Source organism: Diabrotica undecimpunctata, chromosome 9 (assembly GCF_040954645.1).
Source record: "Diabrotica undecimpunctata isolate CICGRU chromosome 9, icDiaUnde3, whole genome shotgun sequence".
Classification (NCBI taxonomy): domain Eukaryota; kingdom Metazoa; phylum Arthropoda; class Insecta; order Coleoptera; family Chrysomelidae; genus Diabrotica; species Diabrotica undecimpunctata.
The window spans coordinates 116,241,248-116,267,225 of NC_092811.1; the positions used below are offsets into that span (position 1 = coordinate 116,241,248).

Here is a 25,978-nt window from a genome sequence, read left to right on the forward strand (position 1 = left end):
GCATAGAGGAAGTGCTTGGTTTCGGTCGGCTTAGTTTGGTAGTTTGTGTATATATTGAAGAGCATTGGTGCTAAAACTCTTCCCTGTGGGAGGCCGTTTTTTTAACACTCCATCTACTTACTTTACCCTCCATCATAACAAACAGGTTAAAAAACGTCTGTTTTTTAACCTGTTCATACCGTCGAGGAGTTCTTTTAGTGTAAAAGGAGTTCCTAGGTAGTTTGTCTCCGAATCCAGTCTTCTTCTAGTGTTTGGGTCCATATATCGGTTCGTAGTCCTTCCATTCATAAGGAGTTGAGCAGCAACTTGATTTGCTGTTATCTTGCAAGGTGGTTTATGTTCTTTTGGATCACCGTTAAGTTTTTTTACAAGGTTCCACGCTATTTTGCTACTATGTGTCATGTCCATTTTTTCCAGGGTCTCAATCCACTTTTCCTGTCTGGCTTGACTTAGCTGTTGGAGTAGTACTGCTCAGCAGTCAACCGTTTCTTGACCAAAAGGGTCAGTGGAATAGAGGGTTTCGTATGTTCTCATTAGTTCTTTGGACTCGCTGGACATTCCGGGAACATGTTGTTGTCTACATTCTCTGGGGATAGGTTTTCTAGACACATTTTTGAGTACCTCTACAAATTTTTCGTAGTTCTACTTTTGGTTCAAGACGTAGCAGCTCAGAATCTAGCATGTCTGCATGCTTATGCCAGTTTGCCTTTTTGAAGTTAAATCTCCTGAATGGAATAGCTTGTGGTCTGACAATGAAAGATATTTATACCAATTGGTCTATGCTGAGTTTTTGGTATGGGGCCATATACTACTTTGGTACATCGGTCTTCGAGGTTATTACTTGAAAAACAGATATCTGGGTTATATCCTCTTTTCCAAACTTTGCTCTGAAAAGATGGTGGAAGTTTAGGATCATGGATTAACGTGAGGCCACTCGTTTCATCCCATGCTTCTACTGCGTCTCCATTTGCGTTGTGATGGAAGTTAGTTAAGGATGAAAATATAAAAGGCTGGTTTGGAGGCTTGTATACCGAGTTTATTGTGCATTTTCCGATCTCAGTGGTTATTATCTCTATACCGTGTACATTTGTTGTTCCCACAGATGAGACTATGGTTTGAGTTCTCACAAATACCGCGCTCCCATGCTTATCGTGTGGTATCTCCGCAATCAGTTTCATACCGGAGACTTTCGGTCTCGCTGCAGTTAGGTCTCTGTGAGTTTCCTGGATGCACAATACCTCACATTTCGTGTTCTTGCAGAATTCTGATAAGATGTCTTGTTTGGCTGTAGTGATGCCCTCGATATTTGTGGTCGCTACTGTCAATGTTGGCTCTGAGAAGAACCGTTGTGGCTTGATGTTTGCCATCTGATTTGGTTTGATCCAGTGTTGGAAGGATTAGCCGTCTACTATTAGACGTTTTCAGGGGACGCCGTCAGTAGTGTTTACTTTGTAGTTGATCTGGCACTATTGATCTCGTGGAGGCTCCTTCCTTGTTCCCTAACCTGTTTGTGTCACTAGTACCTAACCTACAATTAATCTGTTAACGAAGACATATTTGGCACGAACAATACCAAAGCAGAGGTATTGCGCTAACAAGTTCGTATTTCAAAATAGACAAACTTGTCCTCAATAGACGATTCTATAGCTCAAGATGGAGAACAATGACCTATTGGAATTGTATGAATTTGGTTTTACAGAACAGGTCGGTGTTGTTTATTTCACCCTAGATTTTAACACTATTTATTGTTTACAGGTTAGACACAAAATACTTTTTAAGTATTTTAATCGAAATACGATGGATACATTTCTGTTTAAGAAATAATATGAAATGTAACAGCTTTGACGTGCTGCGTGAATGTCACGAATATGTTAAGAAAAGTGGAAAATATAATAGGTATCTCCCTAGAATATATTAGTACCTTTATCTCCGTATATATTTATATTTATGTAATAGGCTGCTTTTTAACCTTTTTGTTGTTCTTTCAGTATCAGTTGTGAACAAACGTTTATACATTTCAGTTTAGAGGCTCCCCTAATGCAATACAACCTGCTAGAAGAGTGTCTTGTTCTTTTTTTGAACCATTATCAAAAAAGAGTCAAATAAACGCTTTTGAATCTTGCGAAGTTATTTTTGCAAAACATTTTACTACACAACACTTACGGACACCAGAAAATACCTTACTCTGTACAGTTTTTCCCGTAAATTTTGATACATAATCCTGTCCAATCTGTCTCTTAGATTTTGCCACGTTTTCTTTACAATGGTCTTTCTGAACAATTTTCTTTTTGGCACCTTTTGACACCGCGTTATCTATAATAGCTTTATGACTAGCAATTGTTTTAAAATACACTTAAACTTACAGTTTAAAATATAATACAACCTCAATCACATTGTCAGAAATTCACCAAAACAGAGTTGATTTAGAGGCACAAATCTTTCTCAGCTGTGCCAACACATTATATTAAAAATATTTTGAAATATTATATTAAGAAAAACAATAATAAGAATGTGGGTACTTTAGTATTTATTTTAAATAAACGTAAAATTTGAAAGGTGAGAAACAACATATACAACGTAGTTATTAAAATGTGTAATTTAAACAAAACGTTTAAAGGCACATATCTCAAATAAATACTGACATTGGCACTTTTTGCACCAAGCCACAAAATTGTATACAGATAACGACATTGTTTTGTTGACCATTGGAATTAAGATCTATTGCAATCTCTAGAGTATATTTATTATAATGCTCTAAAACCAATTTTTTGGTTATTTTTTAGCCTTAATAGCAATACAAATAAATAAGTAAGTAAATAAGTAATATGCTTTATTGTCACTGAAAATTGTAGAAATTTTATGGACAAAGCTTATAACAATAAGACAAGAAAGAAGAAAAAAAAAATAGAGTAAGAATCGTTTGTACTTTTAAATAAAAAAAACAATAAAATTCTTCCAAACTTAATAAAAAATTAGGAAAGCAGATTAATGAATTCAGTGCTGAAAAATTCCACCTCCTTATGCTAAACAGTAACCAAATCTGTCATACAGATTTCTCCTCATATTTTGGAGTAGGGCTGGTGTAATGCTTGCAGAGAAATGAAGTAGTTTTGCCCTTAATTCGACTAGGTTTGTGACCATTTCAAACTGATGCCTATAAATGTTTTCTTTGAGAAAACCCCAAAAAAAGAAATCGTTAGGCTCTAAGTCACAGAATCTATCGGGCCATTTAATTGTACCACGTGTACTTATCAGTCGATCAGGAAACGTTTGATTGGGGAAGTCAATAAGTTACTCTAGAGTTGTGAGCCGAACACCCATCCTGTTGGAAATAAACCTCCTGAAAATTAACGGGAAGGCGTCAAACCGCCGGAATGATCTCATTCTGTAAAAGTTGTAAATATTTGGGCCCGTTTAGGTTTCCATCGATAAAAAATGGACCGACAATATGGTCGCCTAACATCCCAGTCCAAACATGTAACTTTTGCGGATGCTGGCTTCGCACTGCAACACTGAGGTGCTTATTTTTCCGAGAATAATACCTTGCAACGGATGGAGGGAAGTCTGGGAAGAAGAACAAATGCCAGAGGAATGGTGCACTGGAATCATATGTCCACTGCACAAAAAGGGAGATTTGTTGGAATGTAAAAATTATAGGGGTATAACTCTTCTGAATACAATGTACAAAATATTCTCCAACACCCTGTACAGCCGTTTAAGTACGTACGTGGAAGAAATCCTTGGTGAGTATCAAAGCGGTTTTAGGCCAGGTAGGTCAACAATTGACCAGATTTTTGTGCTACGTCAAATCTTAGAAAAAACCAATGAATTTAATATTGACACGTTCCATCTCTTTGTGGACTTTAAGTCAGCGTATGATAGCGTCCTAAGAGGTAAATTATACGAAACCATGAATGAACTTAACATTCCCCATAAATTAATAAGGCTCGTAAAAACAACTATGAGTAAAGTGATCTGCAGAGTGCAAATACAAGGCGATATGTCACAAGCGTTTGAAACATATGCAGGGTTACGGCAGGGAGACGCGCTGGCGTGCCTTCTCTTTAATATAGCGTTAGAAAAGACTATAAGAGATGCCGAGTTACACAATAGGGGAACAATCTTTAATAAATCAACGCAGATTATGGCTTACGCTGACGATCTGGATTTGATCGCACGTACTACACGAGGACTTAAAGAGATGACTTCCACCTTCTTGACAGCCGCACAAAATATGGGCCTTAAAATAAACGAGGAAAAAACCAAAATGTTAGCATCTATTCCAAATAACAGAGATAGAGCTAGAAACGCCGAAGAAAACTTCAGTATAGACCAATATAATTTTGAGGTAGTAAATAAGTTTACATATTTGGGTTCTCTCATAACAAACGATAATGACACATCTGAAGAAGTAAAACGGAGGGTACTGCTAGCAAACAAATGTTATTTTGGACTAAGCAAGCAGCTAAAAAACAGAAATTTAAGCCAGAAAACCAAACTAATAATATATAGAACACTCATCCTACCAGAGCTGACATATGGGTCAGAAACATGGACCATCTCCAAAACAGACGCAAATCTTCTGCTCGTCTTCGAAAGGAAGATACTAAGAAGAATAATGGGCGCATTCTGTGAGAATGGTATTTGGAGAAGGCGATATAATTTCGAATTGTACGAGAAGTATAAAAAAATAGTAAATGGTAGAGATGTAATATCCTTCATAAAAATAGGTAGGCTTAGATGGGCTGGACATGTGTCAAGAGCAAATGAAAATTACCCACCCAGACGAACTCTATTATCGGTCCCAGTGGGAAATAGGAGTAGAGGCAGACCACGACTGAGATGGAGGGACGGTGTGGACGAGGACGCAAGGAAAATCGGCGCGGCAAATTGGCAACGGTTGGCGATGAACAGAAACGACTGGCGAAATAGACTGGGGAAGGTCAAGGCTCAACTAGAGCTGTAGCACCACTGATGATGATGATAACGGATGGATTGTGTTTTTTATGTAATGAAAATGAAGATTCGTCAGAAAATAAAATATTTTTTAAAAAGTGTACATTTTCATTCCGTTTATCTAAAATAAATTCACAAAACTCCATCCGCCTAAAGTTATCTTCCGGGAACAGTTCTTATGTTTGTTGTATCTTAAAACAGTGATACCCATTCCTTTTGAGAGAACTCGCTGGACAGTTAGAGCATTCACGTTAACTACCCTAGCAATTTGTACACTATTGCAGGGTTCGCTAGCTTCCACAAAAGCACAAATATCAATATCCCTGTTTTGACGCTCCTCATCGACTGGTCGAACACGTGGTTCATTACCTTCATGACACTTTTTACAACTGTTTACACATCCCGAAGTTTGAAAAAGTTTAATGGTATTTTTAACTGTTGTAACACTTGGTGAGGGTCTATTTTCGAAGGCAACAATAAATAAATCAATTACTTCGCGTATCGAATGACCCTGAAAGTACCAAGTTACAAGTTGCACTTTTTCTTGGACGGTATACAACGTAATAGGCATTTTATTAATTATTTGTTTATTCTCTCAGAACTTCCTTTGAAATTTTTAATGTCAGTGTGACAATTACGACAATTCGTACCTACTGTTAAATGAATAGAGAGGTGGAAACGTGTAACATGTCACAGCGATTGCCATTGTGTTGTATGGTCAATAAAATAATGTCGTGATTTGTACATATAAAATAAAACTGTTTTATGTTTCTAAATTATACTTTTTTATTTTCAGAATATTATTTTTACGTCAGCAAATAAAGGAATTAGAAGAGTTAAAGTCACAAAATTCGTTTATGTCGGACGATACTTAGTAGTCAAATATCACAAGATTTTAGTCATTATTGTCAACAAGTTAACTTGAGTGGAAAAAAACCATTTGTGTTGTTTTTAAGCCAATCAAACCTTCGTTTGAGCGGCGTCCATTTCTACGATATAAGTTTAAGTCCTACTAGTAGGGTGTTTTTGTAAAAACAAAAAGATAAAACAACTTAGAGTGTAATGTTCGATTTTTTGTTGAATATTGTAGCAGTTATTAACGGGGTTAACTTTAGATTTAAGCCTTTAATAAGGATATCGCTTACCGAGAACTTTACGTATGTTAATTTATAAACAAAATCAATATTTTTAAGTCTTAAGACTTTTGCATGATTGGGAGTCAAAGGGGTATTTTAAATAACTTCTTCATATATTAGGTCACTGTGTGTAACGTACCGTTGTGTACATGTAAAATTATATTTTATGTTTCTATGTGCACACTAATTTTATCTTATTATTTATATGTAAAACAATTACAGGCGCTGCAGGTGCTTAGTGGCAATTTATTTTTAATATGGATACCAGTGCGGACATTTTATGACGTATAGACTATTTAAAATATTGAGGACATCTTTACAGCTACAATTTTTACACTATTTAAACGATTTTACAGCGAGCTTCTCTTATTGCATATCCTGCTAAGTTGTTTCTGTACATTTTGATTCTCCTATCAAAGGCATCAACGTTTTTATGTTTCTTCAAACATTTTTCCTTGGTCAAATGTTGAATCGATTACACATGTGAGACCATTTTTTAACCCTTTGTTGTCTAAATATAGAGATTCGAGAAAAAATCCAAATATTTTTACATTATTGGCATAAAAACCTGTAAAATTAACAACATTTTGTTGTTGTTAGCAATAATTGATATTTACAGAAAAAACAAACAAAAATTTGGACTTCTGGGTACCGTCAAGAAATACCTAAGTAATTACTATTTAAATGGGAATAAGCCACAATTAAAGGTTAAAGTACGTTTATTGACGTTTCAATTTCCATAATACCTAAGTAAATATAGGGCATTATATTTTATTTGCATATTTTTAAAATTTATTGTTTTTTATGTCGAAAATAGTTCTAAAGTATCTTCAGTTATACATTATTCTTAAAACATAATTAAATATTGATAACATAATGTTACAAATTTATCTCATGGTAAATCGCAAAACAGTTTTTTTCTCATTGCAACACAGAAAAACCCCACATGTGCCGCATTTACTGTGAGGACGTGACTGGATACCTTGGTCATTATAGTACTCACACCGGCCTATACTACCTTCTTGTTTGACCCAATGGCTCCCCCTATTAGCTAACTGCTAAACGTATATCGTCTAAAACACTGAAGTTGTACTTTCGACGCTTTTGTAACGGTTTCAAGATTGAGTTTCTCTTCTTTGATTGACCTTTGTTCATATTCAGTAATCCTTGAGAGACTTACCTTCGAAACTGAAACGTGCTCATCTTTTCAATAAGATCACAGTGTATAATGTATGAATTAAAAAATGCAATATCTAAAAATCCCCAAAATAAACAATCCCACCATTTTTGTGATCTACGATTCATACCATAGGTGGTACGAAGTTGATCAGCATGATCTACCCCACTCATATGACGATTATAATCATCCACAACTACTGGACAACTTATATCAGCTTTTGTACCATCTTTATTTGTTCTTTTGACTGATGTCTGCTCGGTTCCATGGAAGAGTTGTAAAGTTCACGATTCTATGGTCCTTCCATTTGAAAATACCTATGTTTGTGTTGGAGTACCTGTAATCAAAGTCCCCCCTTTTAAGAGCTTTATCTTCGGCTAAAGTCTTAGGAAAATCCTTTCTATTATTGCGAATTGTTCCACATGCTAAAGTATTTTCAAGTCGCAGTTTTTCCAGTAAGGGTATTGATGTCAAGAAATGATCAAAATAGATGATTTTATTTTCCCCCAATGTGGCTTTGCTAATGACAACACAACACGTTCTCCTAATCCATGGCATCTAAATTCTCCTCGACACAATCAAAATTTGAAATATACCCTTTTTGGTCAGCTAAGCACCAGATATCCTCGTTTTATAGGCTTCTGGGGATGATATTGTTTTGTAGAGTTTGAAAATTCTGATTGAGTTTTTCCATAACTAGGCTAGGTAATATGTATAGCTTGTCTCTATTGTTTTTTGGAATTTCTAAGTTATTGTTGCAATGAATATTTGCCAAAATTTTCTCAAAGCGATTACGTGACATTGCGTTAGTAATCAGAGAAACGTCTAAATCGGGACTTCCATTCCAGTAATCTTTTCAGGTCATCTTTGCAGGTCATCATGCAGGGTAGAGTCGATGGCAAAAAGGGAATAGGTAGAAAGAGGAAGTCATGGCTGCGAAATATTCGAGACTGGACAAACATGACTGTAGACGAATTATTCCACGTTGCAAAAGACAGAGAAGCTTTTAAAAATGTGGTCGCCAACCTCCGTTAATGGGGACGGCATAGGAAGAAGAAGAATCTTTTCATTTCCGCAGTTGGTGATAGGCCGTAAACAAATTGATACCAATGAAACTAAGGAGCTCTTTTTCCGTGAGATCCAATTGTATATTTCTCTGGATAGCGTACAAATTACTTTGATAAGTGATATCGCCTATGATGGAGCCAAGAACTTTTAAGAAAACGCTGGTAGGAGTCCCAGAACTATCAAACAATTCCTCAACCACACCGTCCGGCTCTAGATAATCGGATATTTTGGTTTTAGCACTACATTTCTTCCATCTACGAGCAGGTTGTTCTTGAACTTCATTATTATTAGACTCTTCTGCTTCAACTTTTGATAAACGCAGCTTTCTGTTTCTATTCTCAGTGTTTCGCTCAAAAAATTTTCTTGAAATACACGCTTCCACCGATGCAGCAGTGATAGTGACTGATTCACTTGAAATAGTTGGAGGGAGTCCAATATCTCGTAAAACAATATCCTGTTTCTCATCATTATTACCATCGAATTTATTTTCAAATGTATTTGGATATAAAGAATTAGACCCTGTGGCATTATCGTTATCATTCACTTCACTTGAAATGATCGGAGACAGTCCAATATCTTGTAAAATATTTACTTTTGTTTCATCACCATTTCTTTTGAAATTATTTTTAAATGTATTTGGAAATAGCGAATCGAAATCTGTGTCACTATCATTACCACTTTCCTCTCTATCAGTGTCAAAGTTATTATGTAAGGATAAGTCATAATCTGCCATAATTTCGTTGACTATGTCTTGCAATTCTGTTTCAGAAAGAGGTTTGTTGTAAAACCATTTTATTTTTTTATGCTCCATATTCCTGACGGTACTTAGCAGATTTCCTTGTGAATTACATTTTATATTGCAATTGACGGTCGTACTTCTTTTTCGATATGTATATGCGTATATATATATATATATATATATATATATATATATATTATAGAAAAAAGGAGTACGACCGTTAATCCAATATAAATAAGGAGAAAAAGACAAAGAAGTTGGCTACTTCATCTATTTATTGAAGACGTTTCGCTCTCTAATCAGAAAGCATCATCAGTTCATCTAAAAAGCACAATATGAAAAACCAAACATCCATAGACAAGTCAATATAAATGTGTTACCTTAAAAAGACATGTAGCAGTCAATGGTGTAAAATGTAAAGAAGTTTAAGATAGTAGACATAAATAATTAGTTGTATAAAAAATAAATTGAAACTAGATACAGTTTACAATTTGATTCAAACATAGCACAGCAAAAGACCATGTGGTTATTGTACATGTAATACATTCGAAAATAATTTTGTCGGAACTGTTGAAAATAAAAAACCATAAGGGTAATGTTTTTATAAATATTAATAAAAATGCCATATTAATTATGGGAACTTATAAAAATATGCAGAGTATAATTTATTTTTGGTAATCGACTTAAACTGCAATTTACATAGGTGGGCCAACTGATGTGGGAGAGGGCTCATATAGGGGAAAAATACAAATTCTAGTGCTTCTCGTAGCTTATTCCGATCTATAAACTTTGTAAAACTTAATATTGCCATCTCTTCATTTTTTGTACTTGCTTTTTAATTGTTTTTCTCTTAAGCTCCACTTTCATATATTCCTTTTTCTTAATACGTCTACATCAAGCCCTAATAGATTTCTTTTTAGTCTCATACGTCTAAACGAACAGTTTTATTGTCAACAATTATTTTGGATAGTGTATATAAATATTAAAGGACGTAGTAAGTAGTATTGTAAATATATATAAGTATAAACATTCCTGATCATGCAAATCGGTGTATAGTTGTCGGAAATTTATAGCGTTTGTAATATTGATGATAATTTAATTTAACAATGAACGAAATTTTTTTCCTACGATATATACGAAATGTAAAAAAAGTCTGTGAATTTTAGTAGATCAAAAAAGTGTAGGGCAAAGACTTTACGGTACACTTGCGGTATTTTATCTATTATTTCGTGTGTTTCTGTATTACGACTACGGTTCATTAAAGTTTCGTCTGCTACTGTGACAGACATTTGCCAAAGACGATAGTGCTCTTTCGGAAGGCCCCGCATTGATTAGGAAATCTTAAAGATTTAAATCAAAAGTTCAGTCGACATAACTCTATAGCTATTAAACGGGACCCATTCAGACAATCCTGATTCATCCAATCGGATACCATGGTTTTTTTGGATGCTATTGTAGGTTTTAGAGAAGAAGGAAACACACCATGTAAACCACTAACACAATTGATTGGTTTATGTTCTTCTCATGGCGCCGTCTCCTTTCGAAGGTTGGCGATCCAAATGGCAATTATAGTTTTGGAAACTGCTGCGCGAAAGATTTCTGCGGATTAGCGGTCGAACCATCTCCTCAGGTCTTTCAGCCACGAGTTCTGGCGTCTTCCTACTGATCTTTTGCCCTGTACTTTTCCTTCCAGTATAACTTGAAGTAATTCGTATCTTTCAATTCGATTCAATTGGTTTATACATAATTAAAAGTATAATAATCTAATAATTATGATTTTTTTACGTAATCGACAAATAAATAAATTTCAGAAAAAGTTTCTGAGGTAATGTAAAATAATAATAAAGGTGTTGAGAGCAAAAGTGTAAAAGTAGAAGGATTTAACAAAGTCAGGGGAAATCCCGATGGAGATTCGCAACAATTGTGACGGCTAAATCAATACTATGAAGTGTATACGCAGCGATTTACAACATTTGCAAAGAACTGAAGAGCTGCAAGCACTTCTATATAGACCGATGCTACAGCAAACACAAATTATGACGAGTTGCACGACATGACATCGCCTTCAATTACCGGACTTCTCCGACCTGAAGCTTTCCATTAATTCAGTGGCGTATCTTTGGCTTCTGTCGGATTTAATAAATGTTGCTTACGTCGTCACATTCCGAGTTTGTTTTACTTTTTGTTGCTGTCGAATATACCTGAATCCATGCTGAAGTATATGTGTATAAAATTTCCAAATTTGAGCACAATTTATAGAAAATTTGACAGTTAATACCACATAGTGATATGTGAGATCTGATCACACTTGTATGTGTGCTAGATAATTACGAATCTGCCGCGCTGATGGCGTGAATAGCGAGTAATTTTATTACTATCCCAAGTTATCTTCAAGATAGATTATAAAGTATGAACTGTAGTTTAACTGAATAAGCATATGTATTGGTTCAAAAACATACTGGCCCTATACTTTTTTGATTACTAATAATTAACAGAACGTTTTCAATTTTCAATGAAAGACGTAGACGTTTTCGTTAACTGACGAAAAACAAAACGCCTCCTTTTTCATGAAAAACTTTCCAACGTTGAATCTTACTTTTTACTACAGAAGTATATTTGTAAAAAGCAGTTTTGTATTTTGTACATATTTTTAGCATTTTGGCACTGTGGCCGCTTAATTATTTTACTGATATTGTTTCTTTTTAATTTTTGTGATACAGGTTTACAATTGTAAAGAAGAAAGATTGGGTGTCTTTCCTTTGCCACGAAAATGTAACGCTAAACTACACTGATAAAAACATATTCTTGACCTTTGCTTGGTAAATAGTGAGAATGAAGGCGGTGTTACGTTTTTAAGCAAAAAGGGACTATGTAGATACATTATATATGCAGTTAGTTAGGAAAAATGTACTATTTTAAATTTGGTTTGCGATATCCTTGTTTACACTCATATTATGGACGTTTTTGCATACTTTTGTTTAGATACATTTTTATTTAATAGGAGCAAGCTTTAATAATATGGTTGGTTTGTATGTACAATGTAAAAAATCACAACAATAATATGAATAAACAAGTCTCTATTAAGTATTTCTGATCTACATAGTTCAAAGGGCCTACTTTACACTATTGGTAAGTTCAGAGCATAATATACCATTCGAAATTGCAAGTGTAATCGTACAGAAATAACTGAAACCGTAATCTGAGCAAAGTAGATGATTGACTAATATGGTCGCTTACGCAGCGTTGCCAAATCAATTAGTATTTTATTTTAGTGATTAGTAAAATATATATTTGGGTTTTGCACTTTACGTAAACTATTCCATGAGGTACGTGGTTGTCTGGCAATGTCGTAAAACATCCGACTTCATATACAACGCTTTTTTAAATGAGCGCTAACGCTGTAAAGAACACTATCGAACCGATCCCCTCTTTTCGATTTACTACGCAAATGACCTTGGCGGTTTCACTTATTTTTGTTTGTGTACACTATGCGGTACTTTCGCAACCCTCTTTGTATTCTTGCAATGGTGGAAAATCTTTTTAGAAAATTATTTATTTTTTAATTATTGTTATTTAGTTTTAACTTTTGAGTTTTTTACATTAATATTTTAACCGATAAGAATCTGCATAAAATTCTTATTTATAGAGCCACTCCATTATACCCTGTTAAATTTTATCTACTGCGTATATTTATTGTTGCTGTGCTTTCAAAACCCAATAAACAATTTTTTGGAGAAGTTAGTTTTTAAATTTAATAGTTTTCATGTCGGACGGGGCGAAAACATCGTTTTGTGCTACTTCAATTGGTTAAGAATGTAACAAAAACCACTCAATATGAGTACGAATAATTCAACAAATATATAATTCAATGTACATGTACCCATTCTTTGTTTAGGCTTGAGCATTTTGTGTGAATATGGTTTATGTTATATATGCTAACTTAAAAATATTTCCAACCGAGACTTGTTTATTCATTTTACTGTTAGCTTCGTGTAAAACAATGCCTTATACAGGATGAGCCATAAAGAATTGTCCAAATGAAAACAGAAGCCAAAACATTTTACCTAACAACAGTGGGTCTAAGATAGCTCGTTCTGGAGCTACAGTGTGTCAAATTTGTAATATTACAATATATTTTTGTTCACAAATCTGTCATTTCTCTATATTTGCCTGAAAATTGGGATTTAGCTCTAACAAATTTTACCTTGTTGATGGCGCCATATTGAACAGAAAAATTGAGTGGTAACTTTTTGCCAATCACTAATTTACAATGTACATGTTTAATACAGAAACTTCTGTCATTCAATAGGGACTAGAATAGAACATAAACCAAAAATCTTTTATTTTAAAATTACGTTACAATTTTTCATTTATTGTTGGCTTTTGTAGCATTCAGTACAAAGCTGGGAAGTATGTTCTCAGCATATATACTTTTGACACTGTACGCATAGGGTCTTCGTTTTTCTGTTCTTTTTCGACGAACAAAAATGACATCTGCCTGGAACGTCATACTCGCTATGTTTCATAGATACCTCCGGGATGTCTAATATTTCTTTTATAGGACTTATCATAGTTACTGGTAATATAAACATTTCTCGACGTGGAATCAACAGGCATGCAATCTATATTTTGATTGCATACTTTGCAAGATCCTTTGCATTTACAGATCCCTCAAATGTAGGTGTGATGACCGCAAGACTCCAGCAAAATATAACAGCTACGGGAAATTTATATTTCACAACGTCTTTTTGTCCCTACCCACAAAACACAGACGAGTATTTAGATCTTCCTGAGTTTGGTTAAAATCTTGTAGCTCTTTTCCTTCTGATTGCTCTGAATTAGAGTCGTGATTGTTCTCCAAAACGTCATCTTTGTCTTCAGGAGGTCCACCTATCTCATCGCCGCCCTTAATGTCAACCCACATGGCTAAAATACGCTTTATTTCTTTCTCGTAAGAACACATAACCTGCAAATAAAAAAACACTATTACAAATCACCATACATGTAACTATATTTTCCACTAAAATACACTTCAGAAATATCATAAAAAGAACCACACACAGGGTTCACTTACCGTATTATTAACTGTAAAAAGGACACCAATATCTAAAACTGTGAAACTGCAACACAAATATCTTTACTTAAGTACACGCGGACGGTCAACAGCACCGACTACAGAAATATTAAACTGTATCTCTCCAAGGCCAAATAAAAACAAATAATATAACGCCAGTGGGTAAAAACCGCTTGGAGCATTCCAGGAAGGTCAGTACCACCACCACTATACAAGCGGCATGTAGTCACAGGTTAAAAATTAATAAAAAAAATTCTAAAATTTTAATAAATCTAAATCTAATTGAAATATTTGACGATAATGTATAAGTGCTCTCTTATTGTAGGATTTCTCCATCTAAATCCTATTTTTTTTAACTAATTTTCTAAACAAGTCTTATTTGTCCACTAAGGTTTATCCCTTCTTCATTTTTTACTTCTGCAAAAATTCTTTTCATTGTCGGTTTTATTCTGTGGAGTGCAATATAAGAATAGATAATTCTTCGAATTGTTTCCCCTTTATAATTAACGGACCCTATGGAAGTTGAAGGTATAGTTCTTCGAAGTGATTTAAAGCGTTGACTAGGAATTTTTTTTATATGATTCTTGAAAAATACATTTTACCGTGTTGACAGAAACACCACAAGCTTTGGCCACTCTTTCCTGCAAATTATTAAAAGGTTTGGAGTAGAAACATCCTGAACGAAGAACTGCCAAAGAATGAAATTTAACGGCTGAAACTTTTAGGATGACTAATACAACTTTTTATTCAGACGTAAACTTGTGTTTTGCGTCGAGATAACTCATAGCTCTTAAGCAAATCTATTATCTATATTACCAAATATTTTTTATAAATTTGTTTGAATTAGAGGAATATCTTACAATTTGGAAGATAAAAGAGGACGGAGGTGGCGCCATCAGTGCCGTGGTTTAGTAATATTCTATTCAAGTGTCTCAAAACACAAAAATAATTTTTACAAAAATTATTAAACTTTCCATATTAAATATGTACGTCATAAATTAATAAGTGACAAAAGATTTATCGCTGATTCTGTTGTTCAATATATGGGTATGTAGCTTCATCTACAAGGTAAGTCAAAGCTGATACATAATATGTTCTTACTTTCGTTGTTAAAAACAAGAGTATTCCAATCTTAAGGCAGATATATAGGCAAATGACTGATTTATACAAAACTATTAAAGTTCTACAAATTTAACATCCCGTACCTCAAAATCGAGCGATCTTGGAACCACTGTTGTTATCTAAGATATTATTTTTTGGGTTTTGTACATGTAGTTACAATTCAGTCTATTCTTTAGGACTCATCTTTTAGAAAACATTGCTGTGCAATCTCACTTAGTGATAAAAGTTTATAACTGCTAATTCAACAAATTTAAAAATCCTTGAGAGACTGATCCAGTTAATAATTATATATTGTTAGATCATGTATAATAACTTGACCCTTCTTTACAGAGTATTGCTGATTTCAGTAATTTAAATATAAATTCAGGAACTACTTTGGTGTGTTATATTATTTGCTTTAAATAGTTATATGTGGCGTACTTTAGAATACATTATATACATAGGAATATCATCGAGAAACCACTTTAGATTTTATTTATTTCTCTATTTCTAATATTTTTAGATATATTAGGACCAGTGATCTAAGAGACTCATTGTTATTCGTTGCTGATAAGGTAGGACTTTCTTTGGAAAGTTCTAGCGAAGGCAGGGTCGTAGCAGTTCACAGGATTTGGAGTATGAAAAGAACCAGTACGGGATTTGTGTACGCAAAAATTCTCAGATAATCTCAAATGATTAGGAAAATTAGTCCCTTAGATCGTTGGCCCTACTATAAAACTAAAGAAAGCTATTTGTAATTAATATAATAACGTTTTTAGTTTATTTATATGCTTATACTTTTTTGTGGTGCAGAAATTTATTGTTTTTTATATTTTAAATTTTAGTAAAATTTTTTTTTTCTATTGTTTATAATATTCGAATGGGCTTCGGAGAGAATTATGCTCTGTATTATTCTTTATTGCGTACTATGTTTTTTTTAATATAAAAGATATATCTAGATTCTCCAGACTACTCGTCTGCCAAATGTTCATAAAAAGATTAGCAATATATTGTTACCGGAAAGTTCTACTATAAAATGGCATCAGGATTTGCACAAAAATTGCAAACTTAGATACTCAAAACACTAAGGAAACTATCAAACAACCAAAAGCTAAAACCCCCATGAAAAAAGCTTGGAATGAAAGGATTTAGGAATATACTGAAAACGAGCACAAATGACACTTGTTCGATGACACTTCATTGCATTTTCACAATAATGCGAAGACAGACAGACAGACATTTCGCGTATACAAAAAGCAGTGACAGTTTTACAATATTTAGTTATCATACACAATGAGACAGTTAATAATTTTACATGGTTTTGACTTTCAGTTGGAAAAGCGTTCCAAGCGCCGTTTTTACTGTTGATCGTAAGCCTGCATTGAAAAATAATGACATTTTAATAAATTGCAAAAATGCTACAATCAACCACTGCTTGGATTGACTTGCAATCTTACTAGCACGTGTGCTAACTTCTTAGAAATATGTATATTTCAAATATTTGAAACTTCAATCAAGTAATATTCAGCTAGTTATATCACATTTCATCTATTTTATCTTTATCTGAAGAAATTGTAGATTTATTTTTCTTTTTTAAATTTTAAAAGTTCTCATGGAAAATTTATATAATTTTGTCATTTTTACGTTAAACAATTTTTCCCTCTTACATTAACAAATATATTTTCTTTTAGTTTTCTTGCTAAAGTTATCTTTATTTGTATTAATGATAAAACAGTTTTTACTTTACTTTTTCAAGAACTATCCATCGGTTACTGTTATAGCTCATATGTTTACCGTCTTTTATGTAATAAACATAAACTTCTTAACAATAATCAGTCCTAGTATGAATTTTAATATACATAGTATAGTACCTTTCGAATGGGCCTGTTCAACTTTTTATTTTGCCTTAGTGTGATCGAGAACCAATGAACAATATACTGCGGTAATATTGTAATTCAGTACATTTTGCGTGCAGGTTTTGGATGCTGATAGAAACATTTATTAGCAAAATTAGTGGATGCACCCAAATTGATCTTGACTTTGACGTTGTCACTCACTGTCATTTGTCTATAAATTATGGTTTTCAATATTAGATTGAAAATGTTCATACATCCACTAGAGACTTTGGAAAATCGTGGTTTTACTTTGGGACATATTATTGGTTTTCATTTTAGTTTGTATATTGGCAAATTTGAAGCAGTAAATTGTATGTAATACATCTTACAAACATTGCTTTTATTAGTTTCGTAAGAGTAAAAGAGAGCTGTTAATATTATTCATATTTGTTGATTTATTCACATAGACAATCTTATTAAAACATATGTCAGCTATTTGCAGATATTACCAAGTATACTATACCAAGTATAATATTACCAAGTATACTATACTATCTATATCTTTATTTATTTAAATAATTACTGAAATTTTCACTACCCTGTATACTAGTTGGACCTGTCGGCATTTTAATTTATATGATAAATACACTTCTGAACAAAATTAACGTCTCAACAAAACTTTCATTTCTGAAGAGTTTTAAATAATACCGTCTTAGTCCACTGTAGAGATATATTTATCATCCGTCGAAACTCTACCCCTTTCAAAAGTAAGCGTGTGTAATTGTAATTACCCATTCCTCATTGTAAATTAGTAATTTTATCAGTCAATCGGAATCTTTAGATAGACTTACCGAACACGTACGTGTTAGTACAGCTAAAAATATTTCACGATAAAAACACCCTGCGTATTAGGAACACGTGGTAATTTCTGTGTAATATACTTTACTAGTTTAAAAGTAATAATGAAAGGTTTTGTTGGTGTCTTAATTTCGGTCAGGGGTTTATTAAATGAATAAAAGACTATCTCGCTAGATAGAAGTTTACGTGACCTTGTATTTGTATTATATTGGTTTTACGTTTTTAGAATTAGATAAATTAATATTGATAATAGACCATAGTTTTCTATTGTGTATATTTTCATTTGTTATTTTTGTAACTTATAACTTAATTCACAATAATTGTTAATATAATATTATTTTTATAATTTGATGTTTTTGTCAGTGTAGTTTCTTTTTTAATGTTAAATATATTTTTCCTTCCGATTTGTATTTATTTACTACTAGCTGATCTGGCGAACTTCGTACCGCCTTAACAGGTTGGCTGCCAAGCTGATTTAGTACTATTTGCCAGTATGCATTTGTGAACCATATTGGTATAGTGGGCACGTAATTTCGTTGGAAATTTTATAGGAACAAGAGCGAGTAAGATACTAGCAAATTGGCAACAATGTTAGAGTGACCAGTAGTCTACTGAACAGTAGCGTAGATATAGTATTTAAAATAAAATAAATATTTGTATTTTTATTTAATTTTATTTACCAACAAGTTTCATTTTCTATAAAATACAAATAAAAAATATCGGTATTGTTAACTTCTGTGATATATCTAGGTAGTGATAACACTAATCGACTCGACTGAACAGAACTTATTGTAAAATAATAATACCTATAAAAAATTGTTAATAAAAGTAATTATCACATACAATTAAACAAATTTTTTATGTACAAGTATTTTAGTATAAGAGTTCTCCGAGGAATAACATGTGGATCCGATCACTACTTAGTAAGAGCGAAAATTTTGTTCCCACTTAAGATAATACACGGAGAAATACCAAAACCTAGAAGAAAAGCAAGACTTGCAGACAGTAGATACTCCGAAGTACAACTTCAATAGTTTTATAAATGATAGTACTAAACAGCTATACCAACGACGACTAGATGAAAAACTACGAGAGATAGAGAGACAAACATTTTCAGATATTTACGAGAATATTATTGCTAGTTTACACCAGGCCTCTAAGGAGACACTCGGGACACAGCAAAACAAAATTAGTAACAAAATATGGTGAAACGTGGAATTTTATACAATCAGTAAAAAATACAGGAAAAGACAAAGCACACATACACACCATAAAACCAAGACAATGGAAAGATCACTATGAAAGCTTGCTGACAGAGACAAGACAAGAATACCTAGCGAACTCCCCAACACAGTCAGTACATATACAAGGAGAGGAAGCGAGGGTAGACATCGAAACAGTAAGGAAGGCTGTAATGACCGTAAAGAATGGTAAATCCGCTGGACCTGAGGGAATCTATGCTGAAATGCTTAAGAATGGAACTCATAAACTATTTGAAATATTAACTTATGTGATCAATCAGTGTCTAAATGGACACCCAGTACCAGAACAATGGAGAACGGCATACATGTCCTCAATACACAAAAAGGGGGACAAAAGGAATTGTAATAATTATAGAGGCATATCGGTAACCAGCACCCTGAGCAGACTGTATGGACGAATTTTGAGAAATATGATCGAGGAAGAATATAAGCACAATGAAGAGGAAGAACAAAGCGGGTTCCGTGCAGGAAGATCGTGCACCGATAACGTATTTTGTCTTAAACAAATAATAGAAAAAAGATCGGCTAAGAATCTAGAAACTCATATTACTTTTGTAGACCTGCAAAAAGCATATGACAACATCCCCTTAACAAAACTGTGGACAACGTTGAAAAGATCTAACATCAACCACACATTGATAAATGCTGTACAAGAACTATATAGAGACTCAAAGGCACAGATAAAAACAGGAAAATATCTAACGGAAAAATTCCTGGTTACAAAAGGCTTGCGACAGGGATGCTGTATCTCACCAACCTTATTCAAGATATATGTTGCAGCGGCATTGGAAAGATGGAAAAGAAAGGTACATAGGATGGGTATAGAGCTTAGCAATGAATGTATATATACACTCCAGTTTGCTGATGACCAGGTAGTGCTAGCGACCGACAGGGAAGACATGCAGTACATACTAAGAAAACTGATAGAAGAATATAACGACTGGGGAATGAATGTCAATACAACAAAAACCAAATATCTTTGTATTGGAAACGAGTCAGAATATGAGACCATGATTAAAACTACTCTTCTTTATGGCGCTGAAACATGGAGAATTAGTGAAAAGAACAAAAAGCGAATAGAAGCAGTAGAGATGGATGCAATGAGAAGATCTTTAGGTATTTCCAGACGAGACCGAATCAGAAATGATGTAATAAAACAACGTATGGGAATAGAAGGAAATATAACTCAAGATATAGAGAAGAAACAATTAAGGTGGTATGGGCATGTTCAACGGATGCCAGCATCAAGACTCCCCAAAAAAGTAATAGAATGGCAACCGATAGGTCGACGGAAAAGAGGAAGACCCAGATTAGAATGGCAACACGGCGTAAACAAGTCCATGAGCGAAAGAAATTTAACAACAAACGACTGCGAAGATAGGAAGAGATGGTGTTTAGGTATCGGACAACGTCGAAAGACGTTCTGAACCGATGTATATATATATATATATATATATATATATATATATATATATATATATATATTTTAGTATACAAACGTTTTATTAACACGACTCATAAGTTATGACTTATGACTGCTCATAATTTATGAGCACATTTTATCCCTGATAACTTAGTTATTGTAATCAGGAAAAAATAGAGAATTCATTTTTTAAATTATATACAGGGTGTTCTATTAAAAAACCACAAACTAGCAGGTATTTTATAATAACCTAACCTGTACTTTGACTATTTTTAATTAAATACTTTGTACGTTTTTGTTCTGTCATGAAGTGTGTTAGTACCCTATTTTCAAAGATATATAAGCAAAACAAGAATATCTACAATTACAATAAAAATAAAGGTTTCAACTAACATCTATACTATACTTCCACTATTTGGAAGAGTGATTTCATCGTTTGAATGCGGAGAAGTGGGGAAAGACGTTCAGTGGCGTACACTCACTTTTATTTCAACGTTAATTATATTATATTTTTTAAATATTATTTGTTCTAAATATGCCACAATTATTTATTTACAGGTTTTTACTGACGTTTCGATCTCTATATCCAAAGACCGTTTTCAAAGATATAAATGATATATATTTATTTTATTTGTTTACTAGCGGACCCGTCAGACTTCGTTCTGTCCAATATATTTGGAATGTGGCAGTTTATTTCTTTAATTCTCCTAAACAGAACCGTCACCATGATGATAGGGCGGTGCGTGAGGGTCAGGTCGAGTGACCTAAGTATCTTCGCTTCCACGAACTTTGGCCACCCTTTTGGAACCACTAAAAACCCTAACTGGGATGTCTGCCAGAGGGCTTCAAACTAAGAGGGGAATTTAAGGTTCAAACCTGATTGAAAAATAATCTAAAGGGATAGTGAGAACCTAAAGGTGACAAATATTTATAAAGTGGGTGCTTCAATGACAAAACATAGAGATAATTAATTATTTATTATTATTATTATTAACATAGGGTTAATAACCGAATTAATAATAATAAAGAATAATGAAGTAAAACGTATATAAGTATTTTCAGTAATCGCTTTATTGTAAATCAAGTGAATCATAATTATTAAAAATCTTTTTTTTATTGTAGTGCTTTATAATATACAATGTTTTTTGTTTGATTACCTGGTGAATATACAAACAAATCTGATGGTTTTCCAACACGGGAACAGGCAACATACAATTGACCATGTGAGAAACATGGATTTTCTAGATTAATACCACAAACACTTAATGATTGCCCCTGGGACTTATTTATGATCATAGCAAAAGCAAGCCGCACTGGAAACTATAGTCGTTTCAAAATTCAGGCGGATAGTTGACGACATCATCTTGGTTAGTAGCCGAATCAACTGTTTTATATATTCTCAATTCGCCTGTAATTTGTTCTTAAATTTTGAAATTTAGTTCATTTACATCTATGTTTTTGCAGCCAATATAGCCCGTTCGCTAAACCAATCATGGTTTCTGTAATTTTGAGCAACATCTGGAAACACCTTTTGAATAAGTTCATCTTTTGATCGAGTTAACTGACAAAAACTTGGAGGAAAGTTAATGCAACCAGTCAAGGTGTCTATAGGAAATTTGCCATTACCAATGTCAATGAGTTGTTTAGAGAATATGTCTTCAGATTGGTCATTCTGCAACTCAACACACATATTCTTGTTTAAGTGTAATACTTTGACATGTTTCCACAAATTGGTGGACTTTAAACATGCATTGAGTTCATCAGCTGGCGTTGATCGTGGAATCACTGGCAATGTATGACGAAAATCTCCTGCTAATAAAATCATTGCACCACCAAATGGATTATGATTGCTCCGTAGGTCTTGTAAGGTTCTATCTAAAGCCTCCAAAGATTTTTTATGTGCCATCGTGCATTCATCCCAAACAATAAATTCACATTGCTGCAAAACCTTTGCCATTGCAGAGTTCTTCGAAATGTTGCAGGTTCGAGTTTTGTTGTCTGGCATGTTGCGAAATGGCAATTTTAGTGCTGAATGGGCTGTTCGACCACCTTCAAGCAAAGTTGTTGCGATTCCCGACGAAGCGAGTGCAAGTGCAATTTTATTTTGTGAGCGAATTGTTGCTAATATCAATGAAATCAAAAAAGTTTTTCATGTACCACCAGGTGCATCTAAGAAGTAAATCCCTCCTGTTTTATAATTTGTTACTTTCATAAGTGTATGAAATACATACTTCTGTTGTTCATTCAATAGTGGAAGATTTGTTTGAATTAACTCTTTCAAAGTGTTGAGATCATAGTTTTTCTCGGTGCAACTCTTGGTTAAAAACATTATGCATTGGGCGCGGCCAGGCCTAACTGAAATAATATTTTGTTTGGCGTCATCAAGTACATGTCCTCAATTGAAATCATTGCTTCATTGTAAATTTTTTCGCTTATTTGTATATTTGGATTTCCCCTTCTAATTCGTATTTGATACAAAATATCATCACACATATTATCTTTGTACTTGATCCACAAATCATTTTGAGTTTAATGGGAGACATGTAGATATGATTATAAAAAACAACGTTCGTATTTGATAGCTCGTGATGATATTACAGCATCATTGAAAGTTTCATCCCAATGAGCGTCATTTTCTAGCAATTGCAAATGTTGGCAGGTTTCTCTGTATGATCCACACAAATCACCATAAACAGTTCGTAAACGTTGGAATGATGTTGGGCCACGTACATTGACTAATAGCAGTCGTAAATAAAAACATTCATCATTGCTTGGATGTACTGAATAAATTCCACCAATCGCATCAGTAGAATATAGGTACATCTGGGTATCTTGGAACTGGTTTTCCTTGTTTCCGTCGTATAAACATCCTTTAGGATTGATTCCAAGTATAATATTTTGGCATTTCAGAATATAACAATGTTTGAGCAAAAGCACCGTTTTGGCATATCTTAAAAAAACTGGTTAATGTAGTAGATGGTGGCTGAGCAGCTCTTTGTATTGCGTTCTGTGCTGTAAAATATACTCTTTGTCCATTTTCTAAATGCACAACTAAATGAACAACAGTAGGGTGTCTCTCATGAATAGGAAAAGAAAATATTCGCCATACTGAAAGTGTTAGAATTTTAACCGATAAAGTAAGTGCTATCACGGGAGTAAGTTTTAGTACTATTTCTAAAATACGCAAAGAAGCTGCGGAAGGAGGAATAAAGCCCATAAAAAAACAAGAAAACGTACCAAAAGTAGAGTGAACAGCAGAAAGTTCACTTACGATGCAGTATTTCATACGCGGCTACGTGCCATCGTGCATAGTTTTTTCTTTAAAAATTTACCGCCGACATTGAACAAAGTTTTTGCACTGGTTAAAAAAGACAAAGATTTAGCAAACATGTCACGCACAACAATGTGGAGAATACTCCATGAAATTAACTTTGTTTTTTGCAAACGAGGAGTAAAGTCAAGCATGACTGAACGGCACGATATTCTAAAATGAAAAGGAACTCCAGCTGTGTTAATCAATGGAACAACCCCAATACTGAAAAAAAGAAAACCTCGTGCAAGATATCAAGAATTAAATCAAGTTAAATTCTGTGCATACGGACAACATTGGACACATAATAGAATAGCAAAAATGTCGCCAACAGTGTGAAATATGTACAAAAAAAACTTACACCAAATATATAGTGTGAAGTATTTTTATGTTATGCATTAATGAAAAAAGGAATTTTCTATCACAATTTCATAACTAACGTATTTTTAAATCATGAATGTGTTGTTTGTGTGAGTCCATTTCAAATAGGTAAAAGAAATAAAATACGACTTACAATCAATTTAATTTTACTACCAAAACGACCGGTTTCGCTTTCTACACTTTGCAAAGCATCTTCAGGTCAAACGGTACAAATTAAATTAAATGCTGAAATTATAAAAAGCCCATATTAGGGTGCTGTCTTATAAAGATAAAGATAAAAATTACAGTAATTATGCCAATATTACATGTCTGTGTTTATTAATACGAAAAAAATTGATTAAGCAGACAAAGTAAAAACCCACAAATTGGTATGAGATAATCTTCTTCACATGCCATACACCAAAGTGCGTAGGCGACTATCTCATTACTAGAATTCTGTTCTTGGCGGCGTGACACAGCTGGCCTGTATTGTATATTCCTGTCCATTCTTTAATATTCCTTAACCAGGATAATTGCTGCGGCCGGCTCCTCTCCTACCTTCGATCTTCCCTTGTAGGATTAACTGTGGTATTTCATATTTTGCTCCTCTCAATATGTGCCCAAGGTAACCAATCTTGCGTTTTTTTATTAATTCAAAGAGTTCTCTTTCCACGCCGGCTCTCTTAAGGACGTCATCGTTTCGAACTCTATCCACCCAAGGTATGCGCATCATTCTTCTCAATGAACACATTTCAAATGCTTCAAGTATGTTGATAGATGTTTTTTTTAAAGTCCACCTTTCCATGCCATAAAGCAAGATGGACCATATGTAGCACTTGACCATTCTGTAGCGTATTTCGAAATTTAGGTTTTGATTACATAGGTGCGGTCTGAATTTCACAAAAGCTTGTCTTGCCATTTGTATTCGGGTTTTTATCTCTTGTTGTGGATACGATTGGTCATTGATTGTGGTGCCAAGGTATTTAAAAGTTTTCACGCGTTTTATGCGATCGTCACCTATGCATATTATCGGGTTTTCTGGAGGGTTTCTGCTAATGACCATATATTTCGTTTTCAAAATGTTGATTTTGAGGCCATATTTTTTACCCTATCAAGTAATAACTGCTGATCTTCCAACTTATCAGTTATAGTCACTGTGTCGTCCGCATAGCGTAGGTTGCTAATTGGTATGCCGTTCACCTTAATGCCTAATTCCGTGTCTTCTAATGCTTCCGCAAATATATTTTCAACATATAAATTAAAAAGCATCGGAGAGAGTATGCAGCCTTGGCGGACACCTTTCCGGATTTCAAATTCATCCGTATATTGGTCTTGATCAATCCTCACCTTTGCCATTTGGTTCCAGTATAGATTCTGAATAATTCTGATCTCCTTCTGGTCCATGTTGGCCCTATGTAGTAGTTCCATCATGATATCATGTTTAACATTGTCAAATGCCTTCTCGTAGTCGATGAAGGTGAGGTAGACATCTTTTCGTTGATCTAAACAGTTTTGTATTAAGGTGTTCAAACATAAAATTGCCTCTCTTGTTCCTAGTCCTCCCTTAAAACCGAATTGTGTTGACCCGCTAAGTTCTTCTAGTATCTTGTACATTCTTGAATGTAATATCCTAAGGAAGAGTTTCAGCAAGTGACTCATTAAACTGATTAAGCGGTGTT

At 33.9% G+C, this 25,978-nt stretch overlaps 1 protein-coding gene across 1 annotated transcript in view; it reads left to right on the forward strand.

Annotated features, from left to right (window-relative positions):
• Positions 1–18,348, forward strand: part of wcy (WW domain-containing adapter protein with coiled-coil wacky) — a 56,774-nt gene extending 38,426 nt beyond the window's left edge. Inside the window, exon 10 of the mRNA XM_072544057.1 lies at positions 5,753–18,348. Coding sequence (XP_072400158.1) covers positions 5,753–5,831 — 79 coding nt within the window. The 3' untranslated portion in view covers positions 5,832–18,348. The remainder of the gene's footprint in view (positions 1–5,752) is intronic.
• Positions 18,349–25,978: the final 7,630 nt, after the last annotated feature.